We start from the raw sequence: 16,987 nt of genomic DNA, 5'->3' as shown, positions 1-16,987 counted from the left end.
CCAGTCTGGGCATCTATGCGCTGTGGAACTGGGTTAGTGTGGTTTAATTCAGATTGTTAAAATCACACCCAGTGAAAAATCTAATAAGATTTTTAGAGTAAGAAATTCATACGGCCATTTACCTGGCCAGTAAGGACATGAAAATGTACCCAATATCATTAGTCGTTAGGGAAATGCCAACCAAAACCACATCGACACACAACTTCACACTCACTATCATGACTACAATCAAAAGGACAACTGCAAGAGTCGAAGAGGATGTGAAGAAATCGGAACCCTCGGACATGGCTAGTAAACACGTAAAGTGGTGCAGCCGCTTGGAGGGAAACTTTGGCCATTCCTCCAAATGTTAAACACAGAGTTACATGGGACCCAGCAATTCCACTCCTAGGTGCACACCCAAGAGAACTGAAAACATATGTCCACACGAAAACTTATACATGAATGTTCATGGCAGCATTATTCATAACAGCCAGACTGGAAACAACTCAAATGTCCATCGGCTGATGAACGGATAAACGAAATATATCTATCCATACAATGAAATATTACTCATCCATAGAAAAGAATGAAGTTCTGATCCATGTAAACACGATGAACCTTGAAAACATCATACTAAGTGAAAGAAGCCAATCGCAAAAGGCCATACATTGCATTGCTCCATTTATATGCAATGTCCAAAACAGACCAATCCATAGAGACAGAAAGAAGAGTAAGCTGTCAGAGGCTGGGGGAAGAGAAGAACACATATGACTATGAATATATATGGGGATTTCTTTTGGGTACTGGGAGTGATGAAAACATTCTGGAATTAGATGGTAGTGATGGTTGCATCACTTTTGTGAATATTCTGAAAACACTTCATTGTATACCTTAAAAAATATCAGTGCTGTCAGGTTCAATAAATGCTTATTGATGAGAAGAGAAAGCCCAGATGTGTCAAACAGGAATTTCCACTGTATATATTTCCAAGAGACTAATAACCCCCTCTTTCAGAAAGATAAGGCCCTCAAAGGCAGGGATGGCTTCTCAGAAACAGTATCCCCTTAACATCGACTATATTTGATTACACTAAATTGGTATTCAATCAAGGCTCACTAAATAAATTAATAAATACCCACCAGGGATGCAGATGTGCCCCTACCAGGATTCCACACTAATGAGGGAAAACTCACTTTTTATCCCCGAATCCTGCACTGCCACTAGTCTAAGAGAGGGCACGTCTCCTAATCTAAAGGGTATGCTATGCATTTATACCAGCCTTCCCACCGTATCACAATGGAAAGGACACACTTCTAACTCTCCCGGAGTTTTTAAAACCTACTTCAAACTCTCTTCCTTGTCTATCACCCAGTGTGACTTAATAGCCTCTCAGTGTGTTTTTCTACCTCTTGCACCACATTCCCTAAGACAGAAATAGCTCACGTACTTCGCTTCCTCCTCCTCTTCACTCTAGAGCCAAAAAGGACCATTATCACCATCTTCATGCTACAAATAAGAAAAATGTCAATGTCTCAGGTCACCTTTCTTCAAAGTTCATCTTTCTTCACATAAATCACGCATTTCTAAACTCTCTTCTCTTTAGATGAACAGGAAACTTTCTAGTAAGTTACATTTTAAAAGAATAAATACAAATAGAGCAGTACGTCTAAAGTCCAGAATGATGATCAGAGAGCTGAGGCAAGAGGAAAATTTTTTAAAAATAAATAAGTAAAGCCTGTTTAGAATAAGAAGCGCTAAACAAAGGGCTCCCTGCTTAGGGAGGATGATGTAATATGAAGAGATGACAGGGACAAATGCAGACCCAGTCAGCTTCTTCTTCGCTGTGTTCATCTTCCCCTAGAAGCATGATCTTCAAACTGGGAAGCACAGGGTTCTGATAAAAGGGAGCTAACTAAATATTTAAGGTAAGTGGCATGGAGAATGGACAGTAATGGGATACAGAGCTAGCTCAAAAGAATTTGCTTTCTGATCCAAACAAATCACACCTCATGATACTGAAAAACTTTTAGATCTGACTGATGATCTAAACTACCCTGACAGGGTGCCAAAAACACCAGGAACAAGACAGTGCATTCTCCATTTTCAAAAAGGGAGAAATGCAAACCCAGAAAAACACTTACAGGTAAACTTGCAACATAATCCCTAAACAGTGTAGAATGGGTACATGAGTTCTTGAACACAATGATAAGAAAAGGCCACCATGAGGTCTTTAGTAAGGCAGGGTACACGACATTTGCTTTTTTAATAAGATTACTAAAATGAACAAAAAGGGAGGACGATACATACATATCCATGACTGATTCTAACAAGACAATCAATCTAATAGAATCTTTAATGATAGGCTGGTGGAAAAAATGAACAATGTTGAGCAGCAGAAGCTCGAAAATCTGTTAAACTCTTCTAGAAGATGGGTAGCTGGCTGGGAGAATGTCAACATCAACCGCTTTGGAAGGACGTTTCCAGTAAAATATCACAGAATTCCATCCCTCTCCATGATCTAGACAACTTCCATTAATTTAGTAAAGCCACAGACAAGCTGTCCACATTTGCCAGGGCCACACAGCTGGGAGTGACCCTCCACACCCAGCCTAAGGGGATTGGGCTCCAGGAAGGTGAGTAGGCTGAAATTAGGGTCCAAAACCAAAACTGAAAACCAACAGGGGGCCAAGGCTAGCACTGAGATTTTAAAATTCAAATATATAAAGGAGTAAATGTGGAAAATACCTGGGCAATAGAAGTTACACAAAAAATCTACATAATCAAGATGCATTAATAGATGTATATGTCCAGACCCAATTGCTCTAATTCTCTAATTAATCAATTTAAATTTTCCCCATATGAATCATTCCCAGATCTTCATCCTAACAAGAATCTAACAAGAATCTACAAATGTAATTTAGTTAAAACTCTAGCTTTAGGCTCAGAGTTACTCAGGTGTCTCTTAGCATCAGAAAACATTTTATTTGACCAGCCTGATTCATTGACATTTACATCAATAAACCCTTAAAGAAGGCTCAGATATTATTAAATCCAAGTCCTTCTTTTAATAGAAGAGAAAACTAAGGAAATTAAGTAATTTGCTCCAAATAACACAGCTGCTTAGCAAGGGCCATGATCCCCAAATCAGTCTCCTTTTCCCACACCACATGGTTTCTGGACCTCTATGTCCTTTCTTAAAATTTGTACTATGTACTTGAATTAGAAAGCATACACAAAAACATCCATCAACACTACATTTTGCTAAGGAAAAATCAGCTTAGCGAGAACAAATGACTACAGCACATTAGCTCACAAAATATTTTGACATGGTGTGATCACTTACAAGTTTGATAACCAATATGTTACCAAGAGGCACTCTAAATACAAATGGTTTTTATTCTCGACCATTAGTGTGTGATTACTTATTAAAACATTATTCCATTTAACATTAGAAAAGTAAAGGAAAAGTTATTACATGGATGGAAAAGCTTTTAATGGACATCCCATTGTTTGGTGTGCTCAAAATCGTGTCCCCATCATGAAACATACCATTATGAAAATCATTAAAAGACCCGAGACCTCCAAACCTAAACTGCAGGGCAAAGGTTTTTTGCATTTAGGGTAGCGCAAGAGCCTGTGCTAAGGCCGCTTGCTTCCTCCCCCTCCCCAAGAAACAAAGCCCCTTCAACAGCCCAAAGGTACAAAGGTTGCCTGGCAGGCCAGCCAGTGGATCCCCAGAGGCCTGATGTTCATCCTCCCCTTTCCCCTCCCCCTGCCTCTCCCCCTCCCTCCTGCCCAGTCTCTTGTCCCATCCCCATAGTTTAAAGAAGACAAATGGAGAATGGAGAATTGATAGAAGGGGAAGTTAGCAAGGCTGTGGCTTATGATCACTAGCATCTGCTGGGCCAGCTCCAGGAGGACCCACCCACCCCTAAATGAGACCTGGAAGCCTCTACTAACCCCAGGGCTCCTCTGGGACCCCTTCTGAAAGGAAGAGGGGACTTCACTGCCTGAATACCCTCCTCCCCGTCTCTTCCATTAGAGCCCCAGCATGCTCTTTGTTTCTAACAGCTGCGGGGGGAGGGGGGCAGGAGGGGGTGCAGGAGGCCTCAGAGTGAGGGGAGAGGTCACTCCCTAGCTCCCGTTGCTGCCAATCTCCAGGCTCTCCCGCAAAACACACAAATACACACACAGGATCATTCCTTCCTTCCACACCACCTTAATAACCCTTGCTACAGGAAGGGTTATTACGGGTTATTGCTACCACCCTTGCTACTGCCTGAGACCTAACTACCTCTTTCTATTACCCACACCCTACACAGGATGACTCCCTAGTTCCTTCCCTCTAAGTGGACACAACGGGGTTCACTCCAGGACCCGCATCCTCCAAACTCAAACTCATCCCTGGGCATGTCCCCAAGCCCCAGGTCTCACCCATGTACAACACACGAAAACACAGGGTCACTTCCTGGGCCCCAGAACTATTCGATGCTCAGACCCACAGAGCCGAAGTCACCCAACCCCCCCCCCCAGCGCGTTCACCTATGCACCCTAAGGACATACATACACATGCATACATAATACACACACACAGTGACTCTACATCGTCAATCTTCGTCCTCTGGGCCTCTGGTTCCCTTTACTCACTTCCCTTCGTCCTCAGCTCTCTGATCAGCTCTTCGAGACCCCAGTGCCCTGAGGCAGAACCTACCCAGCATTCGGTCACTCCCCTGGCCCTCAGCCTCCGCCCCCACTCCTCACGGTCACACACAGACACGTACACACACACACACACACACACACACAATCATTGCCTGAGGCTGCACTCCCTCCCCTGAGCTTTCACAACACAAACACGCGCTCCCGCGTGCACACCCACGATCACGCCGGGAGCCCCGGCCAGCTGCCTGCGCCTCGCTGAGTCCGGGCCTTACCACCTCCCAACACGCCCGGCCACCCTCGCCCGGCCACTCGACACACATGGGCTCACACACGGCCACTCCCCATCCCCAACGCCGGTCCCCAAGTCCGCACGGCTAGCTCGAGCCCTGTCCTCCATCCTCGAACGCCCTCGATCGTCCTCCGGCCCCACTCCCCGGGACCCCCACGCCGGGCCTTTCCCAGACTGGCCTCCGGGACCGGGAGAGAGGGGTTCTAGACAACGAAGGAGGGAGGGGCCTCAGGGACAGGCTCTGGCCGGTCCTACCTGAGCAGTTGATGCTCTTGCCTTTGCCGCCGGGACACTCCCCGCCGCTGCCGCTGCCGCCACCCGCAGGCTGGTTGGACGCACGGGTCCCGGGCAGGGAGAAGGCGAAGAGCAAAAGCACCGAAGTGTAGCAGCAGAAGGCGAGTGGGGGCGCGGCAGGCAGCCGGAGAGGCGCCTCAGTGGCCGCGGCGCCCATGGCTGGCGCCCCTGGACGGCGGGAAGCGCAGGGAGCTGCAGGCCCGGGGCATCCAGCCGCGCGCCAAGAACCCCACCGCTGCCACCGCGACTCCTAGCAGCCGCGCCGCTGCGCCCGGGTGCAGTCCTTCAGCATCCCCGTCCCACCCGCAGCGTCCAATAGGCCCGGGCCAGCCGCACTCCGTACACAGTCGGAGGGTCGGGGCGCATGCGGGGGTCGTGGGCGCGCGAGGGTGCGCGCGAGGGAGCGAGCCCACGTAGGGGAGACCGAGGCTCGGGAAGCGAGCGGGCGCGCGCGGCGGGTGGGGGTCGCGGGGGCGGGCCCAGCCCCTGACTCGCCTCCTCGCCTTCCCTTTGTGTCCGCGGCGGACGCCACCGCTTCACAAAGACCCCAGCCGGCCCGGTGAGGGGCGCGTGACAGAGCCGCGGGCGGGAGGGGTGGCTGCGACCCCGCCCCGCGCACACCCCCGGCGCCCGCGCTGGCAGCTCCGCCTCCGCCCGTGGCCGGCGCCGCCTCCAGGGGAGCTATTGTTCCGGCGGCGGGCGGGAGCGCGGAGGGCGGGGGTCGCGGCCACCCGGCGGTCCGGCCTCGGTGGGCTGGCGGGGCCGGGATGCTCCGTAGACATTACCCTAACAGGTATTTTTGCCGTCCATCGTGGGCGCTTTGGAGTCTTTCCTTCGCCCAGCAGCTGGATGGGAGAGGAGGGCAAGTGTTCTATTATCTTTTTTTTTCTAGGTAAAGAAACTGAGCCCTGGAGATGTGAAGGTGACTTGTCCAAGGTCGCAGAGCAAGAAATGGGCAGGACCAGAATTGGAACCCAAGTTCCGACTAAGCTATGTATAGTTCTTAGAGATGGGAGTAAATAGCTAAATTCTAGGATCCTCACCCCCCACCCCATTTCCACATAAACCAACTGAATTTAAAATTCTGTTTAAGGGGTAAAATGAAGAAATAAAAGGGAGTCACCATAGTCAAGCTGCCAAATTACTAAAAGCAAGAAGATTAATGTATGAGGAAACAATTGTATTCTTGTTTTAATCAGCCTGGGAACTTTAACTTTTTTGAACTTTCTAGTCCTGCATAGAAATATATTATGCATCAGACCGCCAGATAACCCTCTGATAACCCCCTGAAGGACCAAAGAAATAATGTTCAGGAATCCAGAATGTCCCATTACCTGACATCCATTATCCAGACCACTGGGCATCTAGAACAGCGATTTTCAATCAGTGTGCTGCAAGAATTTTTTAAACATGCAATATGTGACTATTTAGTCAGGGGCATTGACCTTTTTTCCCTTAGATTGTCATTTTTTTTTCAAAAAGTCACTACAGCCAATACAGCAATAGCCATGTGGTGTGAATGAATCAAAATTATACATTTTTTGTCAGAGCGGCAAAAAACATAATATATTTTTTGGTGTGCCACAGAATTTTAGTAATTAGTTTATGTGTGCCCTGGGATGAAAAAGGTTAAAAATCGCTGATCCACAGGATTATAATCTAAGACCAACCCAGCACTGATTCTTCTGAAGAATGTCCTTTTTACTGTAAGAACCCTCAGCTTTTCTTTCTTCTCTTGACCAATCTGATATTGCCTGCTGTGTCTATGGTTTGCAAACCTTAAAACACTTGAATAACTCTTTATCATTTCTAGCCAACGCCTCCTGTTTTCATGTACTCCCTTTCATATAGAAAGGAATATAGAAAAATCTATATTCCCTCTCTCACTAATGACAGCTAGAGAGAGAGGATTTGCTCTATACCACTCCAAGGCAAAGCTCTTCACGCGCATTCTCTACAGTTTTTAAAGCCATAGAGGGGAGTTTTCGTTCTCCACCCAGCATTACAGATGAGAGCCAGATGGGACCCAGAGAGCCAAAGTGGTCTGACCCCCAGTGCAGGGCTTTCCCTCTCCCAGCATGGTAAGTGAGACCCAGCGCCAGGCCACCATGACTGTGGGCTGAATTGTTTAAACGACCTCTTCATTCAGTCTTCAACTGAATGACTTTTTCATTCAATGATGCTGCCTCTCACCTGAGAAGGAATTTTTAAATCTCATTGAAAAACTGATAAATTTTACTCATAAAAACTTTTTATATGTGTGAAAATCCACAAGAAGCAAAGCCACATTAGGGAAATTCTTCTCAGTGTAAATAATAGGCAAGATACTTAACATAAAGAACGAATATAAACCAAGAAGAAAATGTTGACATAACAGAAAAAATGGGAAGGTATCTGTATTTTATGCCTTATCATATAAACAAACAATAAGTATATAAAGAGATATTTAAACCCTCTAGCAAGAAGAAGCAAATTAAAACCACAAATGGTTTTTTGTATAGATGATTAACAATAGTTAAAAGAACTGACAAAATATAACACTATTAATTTACACATTTTGGGGAGGACAATTCAACCATGTAAGAAAAACCTTTAAACTACATTTAACCTTTAATCTAGCAATTCCACATACTGGAGTTTATCCTAAAGAAATAATGGGACATGCACATAAAAGGCATATGTAAGTGTTTATCAGAGCCTTTTTGTCATAGTGAATATATTCCAAACGTCCATCCATGGGAAATAAAATATGGTACCTCTTTGTACATTGGGATATTATGTAGCTGTAATGAAGATGATTAGGTTAGTGTTTATGGGTATAGAGAAAAAGCAGGATACTAATGAGCAGGTACAAGAGAATCCTGTTTTTCTAAAATATCTATGTGCGTGTATGTAGCCATAGGAATAAAGTCACGGAGAATATACAGCAGTACATTCATAGTGATCACTTCTGAAAGGTGGGCCTGTGACTAATACGTACTTGTCTTTTATATTTATACGTACTTTGTCTTTTATATGTCTGCTTTGTCTGAATTTTTTTCAATGGAAGTTTTTATTGTATTTTAAAAAGCTCTTTCCTTTTAAATTATACTTTTATGATCATTCTTCTATAAATTCATATTTTTAACATTTTGTTAAGATTTACCCCAAACCTCTAACCTAGAGCCAGTGGCTTGGCAGTCGTTACAAATAAAATTTAACTTCCGGATTATGAATCCGGCGTGGTCCCAGGTTCCTGACTGCAGGGCGACAGCTGAGTGCACCTCCTCAGGCCCTGCCTCAGCAGCTCCTCTACTTGGCTTGCCCTCCCCTGTGCTGCTTTCCTGCCCTGGGTCTTAGATGTCCCATCCTCAGGACTCTGCCTTCTTCATTTGGCTGCCAACCACAGCCCAGGCAGAAATACCAAGAGGAGACCATTCTTAAATACAAAGCAAAAACCCTGTGGCCATAAATTGCAAATTAATTGACATCTGCATCCTTCTCCAGATTAGGTAAGAAAAACTCAACGCAAATTTCTCAACAGTTTTCAAATTGAAAAGGAAGGACTCTAGTTCAGAAAACAGGATTCCTCTGACTTCAGTCATCTCACCGCAGAATTAAAAGGATCTCATCACATGCTGTAATACTGGCAACCCCCAAAATGTCAGAGAGTAAGGAGTGTGGGACTTGCTACATAAAGCTGCCCAGCGGGTTTTAAACAATACAGATTTCTGAACCCTACTCCAGGCCTTCTGGAAGAAATTCAAGTATCTCTTACTGATGTTTAAAGTTCTGTAAGTAACTCAGATATACTGCCAGTTTGGAGACCTTGCTCAGTCGATTATTTCTTCTTAACAAATAACCACAAAACGTCAGCCACATGCCACAATAATCATTCATTTCTTGTAGGTCTGGGCATTAACTAATCTAGCCTAGGTTTGGCTGAATAGCTCTGCTTCAAGCTGGGCTTGACTTCTGTGTGTAGGTTGAACTCCAATCTGCTCCAGAATTACTCATTTTGGGGGCCAGGCTGAAAGGGCAGCAACCATCTAGGGAGAATTCTTTTGCTTTTTAATTTCCCAATTACATTTAACATTCAGTATTGTTATGTATTAGTTTCAGGCATACAGCATAGTGGTTAGACAATCATGTACTTTTCAGAGCACCCCCCCCCCCGCAATATTTGAAATACCCATCTGGCACCTTACATAGTTATTACAATATTATTGACTATATTCCCTATGCTGTCTTTTTCTAGCCCCATGACTATTTTGTAACTACCAATCTATACTTTTTAATGCCTTCACCTTCTTCACCCAGCCCCCACCCCCCACTCCTCTGGCAACCACCAGTCTGTTCTCTGCATCTGTGAGTGCTTCTATTTCATTTATTTTGTTCTTTAGATTCCACATAAAAGCAAAATTGTACGGCATTTGTCTTTCTCTGTCTGATTTACTTCATTTAGCATAATACCTTCTAGGTTCATCAAGGGAAACTCTCCTTATGGAGATGGCCCTGGTCTGAGGGGACATGCCCACTGTGCAAGGACTTTTCACGTCCCTGCTGTACAAGCCAACATCCCACTGGCTAAAGCAAGTCTCATAGCTGAGCTCAAAGACCAGGAGTAGGGAAGTCTATTCTTCCTAAGGAGGTGAGTGAGAGAGAGTGAATACACAATGAGTATTTTTGAACAATAATCTATAAGAAAGAAATCTTATAATTGAACACTATTATGTAGGCCCTGCCGATTGTTTTCAGCTCTAAGTAACAGAAAACCTGAACCAAGTTAAACAAGAAATTGGCTCAACTTAAAAAAAAAAAAAGGCCCTGGCTGGTGTAGCTCAGTGGATTGAGTGCAGGCCTGTGAAGCAAAGGGTCACCGGTTCGATTCCCAATCAGGGCACATGCCTGGGTTGCAGGCCAGCCAGGTCCCCAGTGGGGGACACATGAGAATGAACCACACATTGATGTTTCTCTCCCACTCTTTCTCCTTCCCGTCCCCTCTCTCTAAAAATAAATGAATTTTAAAAAGCCAGAGGTAGCGCCCTCTCCTATGCATGGGGTTTTGTCTTCAACAAAGCTCATGGAAAACACCGGATTCCTTCAAGAAATTCTGTGAGCACTGACTGCATGCTAGGGAACAAAAGATAGTCCTGCCCCAATGTCTAGGGTTGCGTGGGGGAAACATCTGAAAATTAACAGTTACCACTCAGTATGACAAATGCTAACTCGAAATGTAGCATGCACGGTTATGTGTTTGGGGGATAGAAGGAGGAAAATCCTACACATCACTCCCAGCCCAGACAAAGTCTGGATTTTCTGGACCTCCTACACAGTCTCTAGCTGCATAGCGGAGCCCTGGTAAACATTAATGAGACAACTTGGGACTGACCCATTGGCCCAGCTAGGAGGGAGTCACAGCACTTGGGCTCAGCCCAGGACCACTGGCACGGTTCACAGTGCAGCACTGGTGCAAGCTGGGGCGGACCTCTCACCCAGCGTGAGGTGTCCCGCTTCCTAGAGAGGGGGGTCTCTAAAAAGACGGAAAGAATGTACGAAGACTCGTTCGTTCAGTAATGTTTGTTGAAGGCCTCCTGGTCCCTGAAAATACAATGATGAGTATAGCAGACCGGATCCGTGGTCCTTATGACATTTACAGTCAAATATTAATCAAACAACTATACAAATAAAAGTAAAATTGGAACAAAGTTGATAAATGCTCTGAAGGGGAAGGTCAGAGGGTTTATTTGTTAGAGTGGCATCTGCACTGGGACCAGATCAGAAGGGTGAGAGGAAGGTAACCAGGTGAAGAAGTATTCCGGGCAGAGGGAGCATCATCAGCACAGGGCTGGTGACTATAAGGGTCTGAGTGACACGTCCTTCATTGACTCAACAAATACCTACCAAGCACCTACCATGACTGAGGCACTGTTCTAGATGCCAAGAAACACCAGTGAACAAAACAAAGCCCCTGCTTCTCGTAGAAACTTCTAGTCTAGTAGGAGAGACCCCATAACATTGGTGGCAAAGAATAATAGTTGGACCAAGCCATGGCAATATACACTATAAACTAGTGAAGACTTGCTACATCCCAGGGACGGCCAGGCCCTTCCCATTGGTTGTCTTTAATCTTCCTACCCACCCTGTTGGTAGGTATTATTTCCATGCTGTAGAGGAGAAGACTGAGACTTGTCAGGTTAAGTGACCTAACCAATCCACAAAGCTAGGAAGGTGGGAGTTACCTGCCTCCACTGACTCCCAAGCCCCACCACACCACTTGCTGGAACAGCTGGAGAAGCATCCTCCCCTGGTACAGGGTGGAGCAAAGACTGGCCCCACGAAGACTGCAGCCACCGAGGAGTGTGCACAAGCCATCCTGAGTCCCCTGCCAACATAGCAGGAGACTTTGTGGAGGCTTCTTGTGATTGCATGCGGGGATTATTGTGATCACATTGCTTGTAATTACAACTCCAGTTGAAAGCACTATTATTGCTACCCACATCCCCTTAATGGTCCTCAATTACCTAGATGCACAGAAGCCAAGGAGCCAGGGATTACTCATATCTGAACAAAAAGTGCTGTGGGAATCCGGAGAGGTAGCCTCACTCTGCCTGGAGGAGAATCTGTCAATTTGAAAGGCTTCTCACCCAAACAGTTCCTGTGAGTGGGTAGAGAGACCAAGGAGGCATGTCTGGGTTTTTCCTGCAGTTCTTGTCACTTGGCTGTTCAGTGTTTCTATGAATACAGAATAAAGATGTTTCTCCATCTTTCAGCAAATGGAAATTTTCAGCTGCAATTCAAAAATTTCTCCAAGGGTTTAACTCATAAAGGGTTGTATGAAAGAAATAGCTTCTCTGACAAAGACAATCACATATAAATAGTAAGAGGTGGTAGCACGGTAACTAAGAAGGTAACTGAACCATCTGAACCCTGCCGCATGCTAGCTCGTGGGCCTTGGGCAAGTTACTTAACTTCTCTAGGTCTCAGCTTTGTGATCTGTAACACAGAGAAAAAAATTGCCTTCTTCATAGGGTTGTCGTAAGGATAAAATGGGCTTGTATAGGTGAAGTGCTCAGAACCATGTTTAGTACATTATAAGTACTCAATAAATAATCAGCTAGAAGTAGTAGTGGCATAGTAAGTACATTTAAGTGTTAGCTATTATCAGTAGCAATAGCCATTAACTGCACGTATATGCTAGGCTAAGAGCTCCACATGAATTATCTAACGAATGCTCCCAAAAACCTAGTGGGGAAGGTAATCTGCCAGAGATTACACAGCCAGCGGGAAGCAAGATTGGGACTCAGATTGTGGTCTTTCTGCCTCCAAAGCCTAGAATCCGAAACAAAACTCAAGGAGTGAAAGTCAGCAGTCAAAAGAGCTCAGCTGAGCTACCTGGCTGCTGGAGAGGCCTGCAGGAGGGCAGCCTGGTGCTAGCAGGGACAGCCCAACTGCTGGGAGGAAAGTAGCCAGGTGGGCCAAAGGGAAGGACACGAGAGTCTGGGAACTTGAGAATGGCATCCATTGAGCTAAGAATTATGAAAGAGAGATAAAGTAAGGAGCTAAGCCCATGGAGGAATTAGAGCAAGTCAAACGAAGCTAAATAATTGTATTTTACCACTGCATGTATTTAAGCATGTCAGCTTGCCTCTGTATGTATATACATATGTGTTGAACATATGTCATTTGCCTGTGTGTATATATATGTAATGAGCGTATCAGCTTGTCTCTGTACATATGCTTAAGTGCCAAACATATGTCATTTTACACTGTGTGTGCATATGTGAAGAAAGAATATATATCAAGTTTCCCCTGTGAGAGTGGGTGTGCATGCATATTTGAGTGTGACAGCTGGGCCCTCTGTTTGTACATGCACACTTACATGTGTGTATCCATGCACACATTGCTGTATATGGCAACTCATCTGCAAAAAACTCATGAACTTGAATTGTGTCAGCTGCTTTCTAACTCTTCTCCCTCGTCTCCCCATTGAAAATTGTTCCCTACAGTCTGGTGGTCTCAGAACTCAACATCAGGGTCAGTTCCATTAGACACAGCACTAGGTCTGGGTTCCTAATTGAATATGTTGGAAAGGCGAAACAGTGAGACCACATTCTGCAGCTGTTCCTCTCAACCCAGAACCATAGTGGTGAGACCTAGGGCAGCTCCAGCAGTGGTGCCTCCAACAACAGCGGGAGCAGGGGGCGGGGCAGGGTGGGAGAGCGGGGACAGCAGCACTGCCATTCACCCAACAGTCACCTACCGGTGTCTATGTTTCGTGCAGGCAACCCTGTTAGGCAGTGAGGATGGAGAAGTGAACAATACAGACACAGTCTCTGTGCTGCAGTCTATCTAACAGGAAGTCAGACTTTAAACAATCATTTACAATTGTGAAGGGTGTTAAGAAGGATGTGTGAAAGCATCAGACAGGGGCCCCTGAATGTACCAGGGGCCGGAGGTATTAAGGAAATTTTCCCCAAAGTAGTGATATTTATGCTAAGCCTAGAGGCTGATGAAGAGTTAGAAGGGGATGGAGGGGGCACAGTATTCCAAAAACAAAGTTCCACCTATAAAAATGAAACAAAGGATATGGCCAGAAACAGAGGAAAGGCAGCTGCAGCTGAACCCTGGAGAGTAAGGAGGCAAATCACGCAAATAATGAAGTTGGAGACACCAGGAAGCAAGGGCTGATCATACAGGGCCTTTCAAACCAGAATACAGATTCAGACTTGATCCTAAGATTATAGACAGGGAATAACCTGCTGAGAACTGTGCTTTAAAAAGATCACTTGGTTAAATGTGTGAACTCTAAGCTATGTTAATTATATCTCCATGAAGCTGTTAAAAAAAATCACTTGGGCTGCCGTGTGCAGAATGGATTGCAAAGGCAAAACATACCCGAGAAAACCTTGGGAGAGCTAGTGAAGTGTCTAGGCAAGTGATGACTGTGGCCCTGACTAGGGAGCATGGGGACAAACTAATTAATTAGATTAAGAAGGTAAAACCAATAGAATTTAGTGACTGACTAGATGTGGGAGGGGAGGGAAAGAAAGTGTAAAGCCAGGGCTATCCCCAGGTTCAGTGGCATTTACTGAAATATCCTTCTTTGGAGAAAAAAGCAGGCTTTGGCGAGAGGATGATGAGTTCAGTTGTAGGCATATTGAGTGTGAGCGGCCAGTGAGGCATCTGTACTGATCCGCCCAGTAGCGGCTGGATTTTAAGTCTGGTGAACAGGTAAGTGTGGACATCATCAGAGGATAAATTAACTGAAGTGCTGAAAGTGGGTGTGATGACTTCACAAGGTAATATAAAATTAGACGAGAAGAGGTCCTAGACTGGAGCCCTGGGGAACTCCAGTGGAGAGGAGAACGAAAGAACTACCTGAAAATAGAAGGAAAGCCAAGGAACAGAAGTGTTTCAAAGACCAGGACATGGCCAACTGGTCAGATCCTACTGAGATGTCAAGCAAGATAAGTACCGAATAGTGTCCAATGAATGTAATCACTTGAAGTCATTGGTGATCTTAGCAAGAGCCACTCGGCAAAATGGTGGGGGCAGAATCCAGATACGAGTCTATTAAGATAAGAGTAAGAAGTTGGAATTGAGGAAGGAACGTTTAGAAAGCTTGGCTGTGAAGAGAAGAGGAACAAACCTGGAAGTGACTGTGGGCAGAAGGGGACTTTTTGATTTTATTAAAGATTTTATTTCTTTCTAGAGAGAGAAGAAGGGAGGGAGAAAGAGGGGGAGAGAAACACTGGTGTGTGAGAGAAACATCAATTGGTTGCCTGTTTCGTGTCTTCAATCCGAAGACAGGACCTGGCCCAGGACCCAGGCATGTGCCCCGACCAGAAATCTAACCGGAGTCTTTTCACTTTGCAGGGTGATGCCCAACCTACTGAGCCACACAGGTCAGGACAGGAGGAGGGACTTTTTTAGATGAGACTGTAAGATATTTAAAAGCTGGTGATAAAGATCCAGTCGGGTTGGTAGGGGCAGGGGTTGAATACGCAATACAGGACAAAAAGATACTAATCAATAGTAGAAGATTCTTGAGAAGACAGGAAGGGGTGAAATTCAAAGCACAGATGAAGTGATTGATGTTTGAGAGAAGCCGCTTTCTTCTTTGGAGGCAGAGGGAGGGAGAGAGAATGAAGGCTGAGGCAGTTGGTTTCGTGGGTGTGGTAGTAAGATAGGAATGAAATTCCAGGATCCTGGCTTCTGGGTTCTAGAGAAAGGGAGGGAGGGTGGAGTGAGGGTAGTGTGGGGTCAGGAATGTGTCTGCATCAAAAGGTAGCGTAAGGCAGCTTTGATGCCACTTATAATCTCCATCAGCTCCCTCTTAGCCTTTCCATCCCAATCTTCATCTTCCTCTTTGATGTGGGGAATTGCCTTCTCGATCTTATGCTTAAAAAGTCACTTTCTGAAAACTGGTTTATAACATGCAATGTATATATCAAATACCACTTTCCACCAGATTACTGCCCCAAGTGCCTACTTAACAGAAATTTTGGATTACATTTGAGAAGTGTGGGGGCGACTTTGCCCTCAAGTCCCCCCATCCACCACAGATGAAAGTCAACACTACCAAGACATGATCTACTTGGGGAGGGGAGGTGGCCAGCTTTTTCCAACAGAGAAACATTAAAAAATTTTGAAGTGGTCCTTTTTTTTAAGAGTTTATTTATTTATTTTAGAGAGAGGGGAAGAAAAGAAAAAAGAGAGGGAGGGAAGCACCAACTGGTTTCCTGTCGCACGCCCCAACTGGAAACCTGGCTTGCAGCCCAGGCCTGCGCCCTGACTGGGAGTCGAACCGGCGACCTTTTGCCTTGCAGGACAACACTCCAACAACTGAGCCATGCCAGTCAGGGATGAAGTGGTCCTGGATGATAAGGGGAGAGAAAGCATGTGATTTTCCCCAGCAGAGCTCCGGAGAGGTGGAGAGAACCAGAGATGGACACTAGAAGCAACCTGGAGCAGGGGTGCTGAGAGAAGAGAGTTAGGAGCCCTTCTTTCAGGTGGGCATTTATCCCCATTGGAGAAAAAACTGCCCTGTCTACTACTCACTTCCAGCTATGGAATTCTAAAGCAGTTGGTCTTCTAAGAAAGTTGGGGCCAAGCGGGCACTTTGCTTTCCGAGTAGCCAGGGTAACTTGAGGTGACCTGAATTTTCTCAAATCCAGCATACCATTTTTCCATATGAATCCTAGCAAATGGCAAAGATTGATCTAATCACATTTTGCAATCCCCATGAAATAACCGAGTAATGAATGATCGTCAACGGATGCTAAAACCATTATATGAAAGGTGGTTGGGAGACCAAGGATATTTACAAAGTCTTAAAGTGTCACTCTGCAGACAACCTATTAACTATGAGTGAAAGAAGTTAACTTTGTAATGGAGAGATCTAGCAGATATCACCTTCACCAGGTGATCAAATAAATTTAGCTTCCCCAGGGGTGGGGCAGCTTTTGATCCTGTGGCTCCTGAAATGATGTCATGAGAAGTAGGTGACATTTACATGATAGTCTTTCCAAAGGAGTTTAACGAGAATCTAATCATGAGGAAGTAATCAAATAAATCTAGAATGTAGGGCACATTGACCAGGCCCCGATTAAAAGAAATTGAATGTCATGAAAAACAATAAATAAGAGAGACTTGTTCTAGATGAAATTAGACTAAAGAGACAAAAACAACACATGCAATAAACCACAAAAATAAAGGTATTCTTAAGGCAACTGAAGAAATCTGAAGGCAACTGAAGAAACTACATATAGATGATGT

The 16,987-nt window shown here is 45.1% G+C and overlaps 1 protein-coding gene across 2 annotated transcripts in view; it reads right to left on the bottom strand.

Moving 5' to 3' along the window:
- LOC118979684 (myb/SANT-like DNA-binding domain-containing protein 3) overlaps positions 1–16,987 on the bottom strand; it is a 123,209-nt gene that overhangs the window by 73,315 nt on the left and 32,907 nt on the right. Inside the window, exon 1 of one of the 2 annotated variants that reach the window (XM_037035877.1) lies at positions 5,189–5,801. The exons of the other annotated variant lie outside the window; for it this stretch is intronic. Within the exon in view, the coding sequence (XP_036891772.1) occupies positions 5,189–5,384 (196 nt within the window). The 5' untranslated portion in view covers positions 5,385–5,801. Of the gene's footprint in view, positions 1–5,188; positions 5,802–16,987 lie in introns of those variants that run through there. 2 annotated transcript variants of the gene reach the window in all.

This window comes from Sturnira hondurensis, unplaced genomic scaffold (genome assembly GCF_014824575.4).
Source record: "Sturnira hondurensis isolate 20B ecotype Veracruz unplaced genomic scaffold, ASM1482457v3 Scaffold0022566, whole genome shotgun sequence".
Lineage (NCBI taxonomy): Eukaryota > Metazoa > Chordata > Mammalia > Chiroptera > Phyllostomidae > Sturnira > Sturnira hondurensis.
The sequence above is the reverse complement of the archived record's forward strand: the minus strand, read 5'-3'. Positions and strand labels throughout refer to the sequence as shown.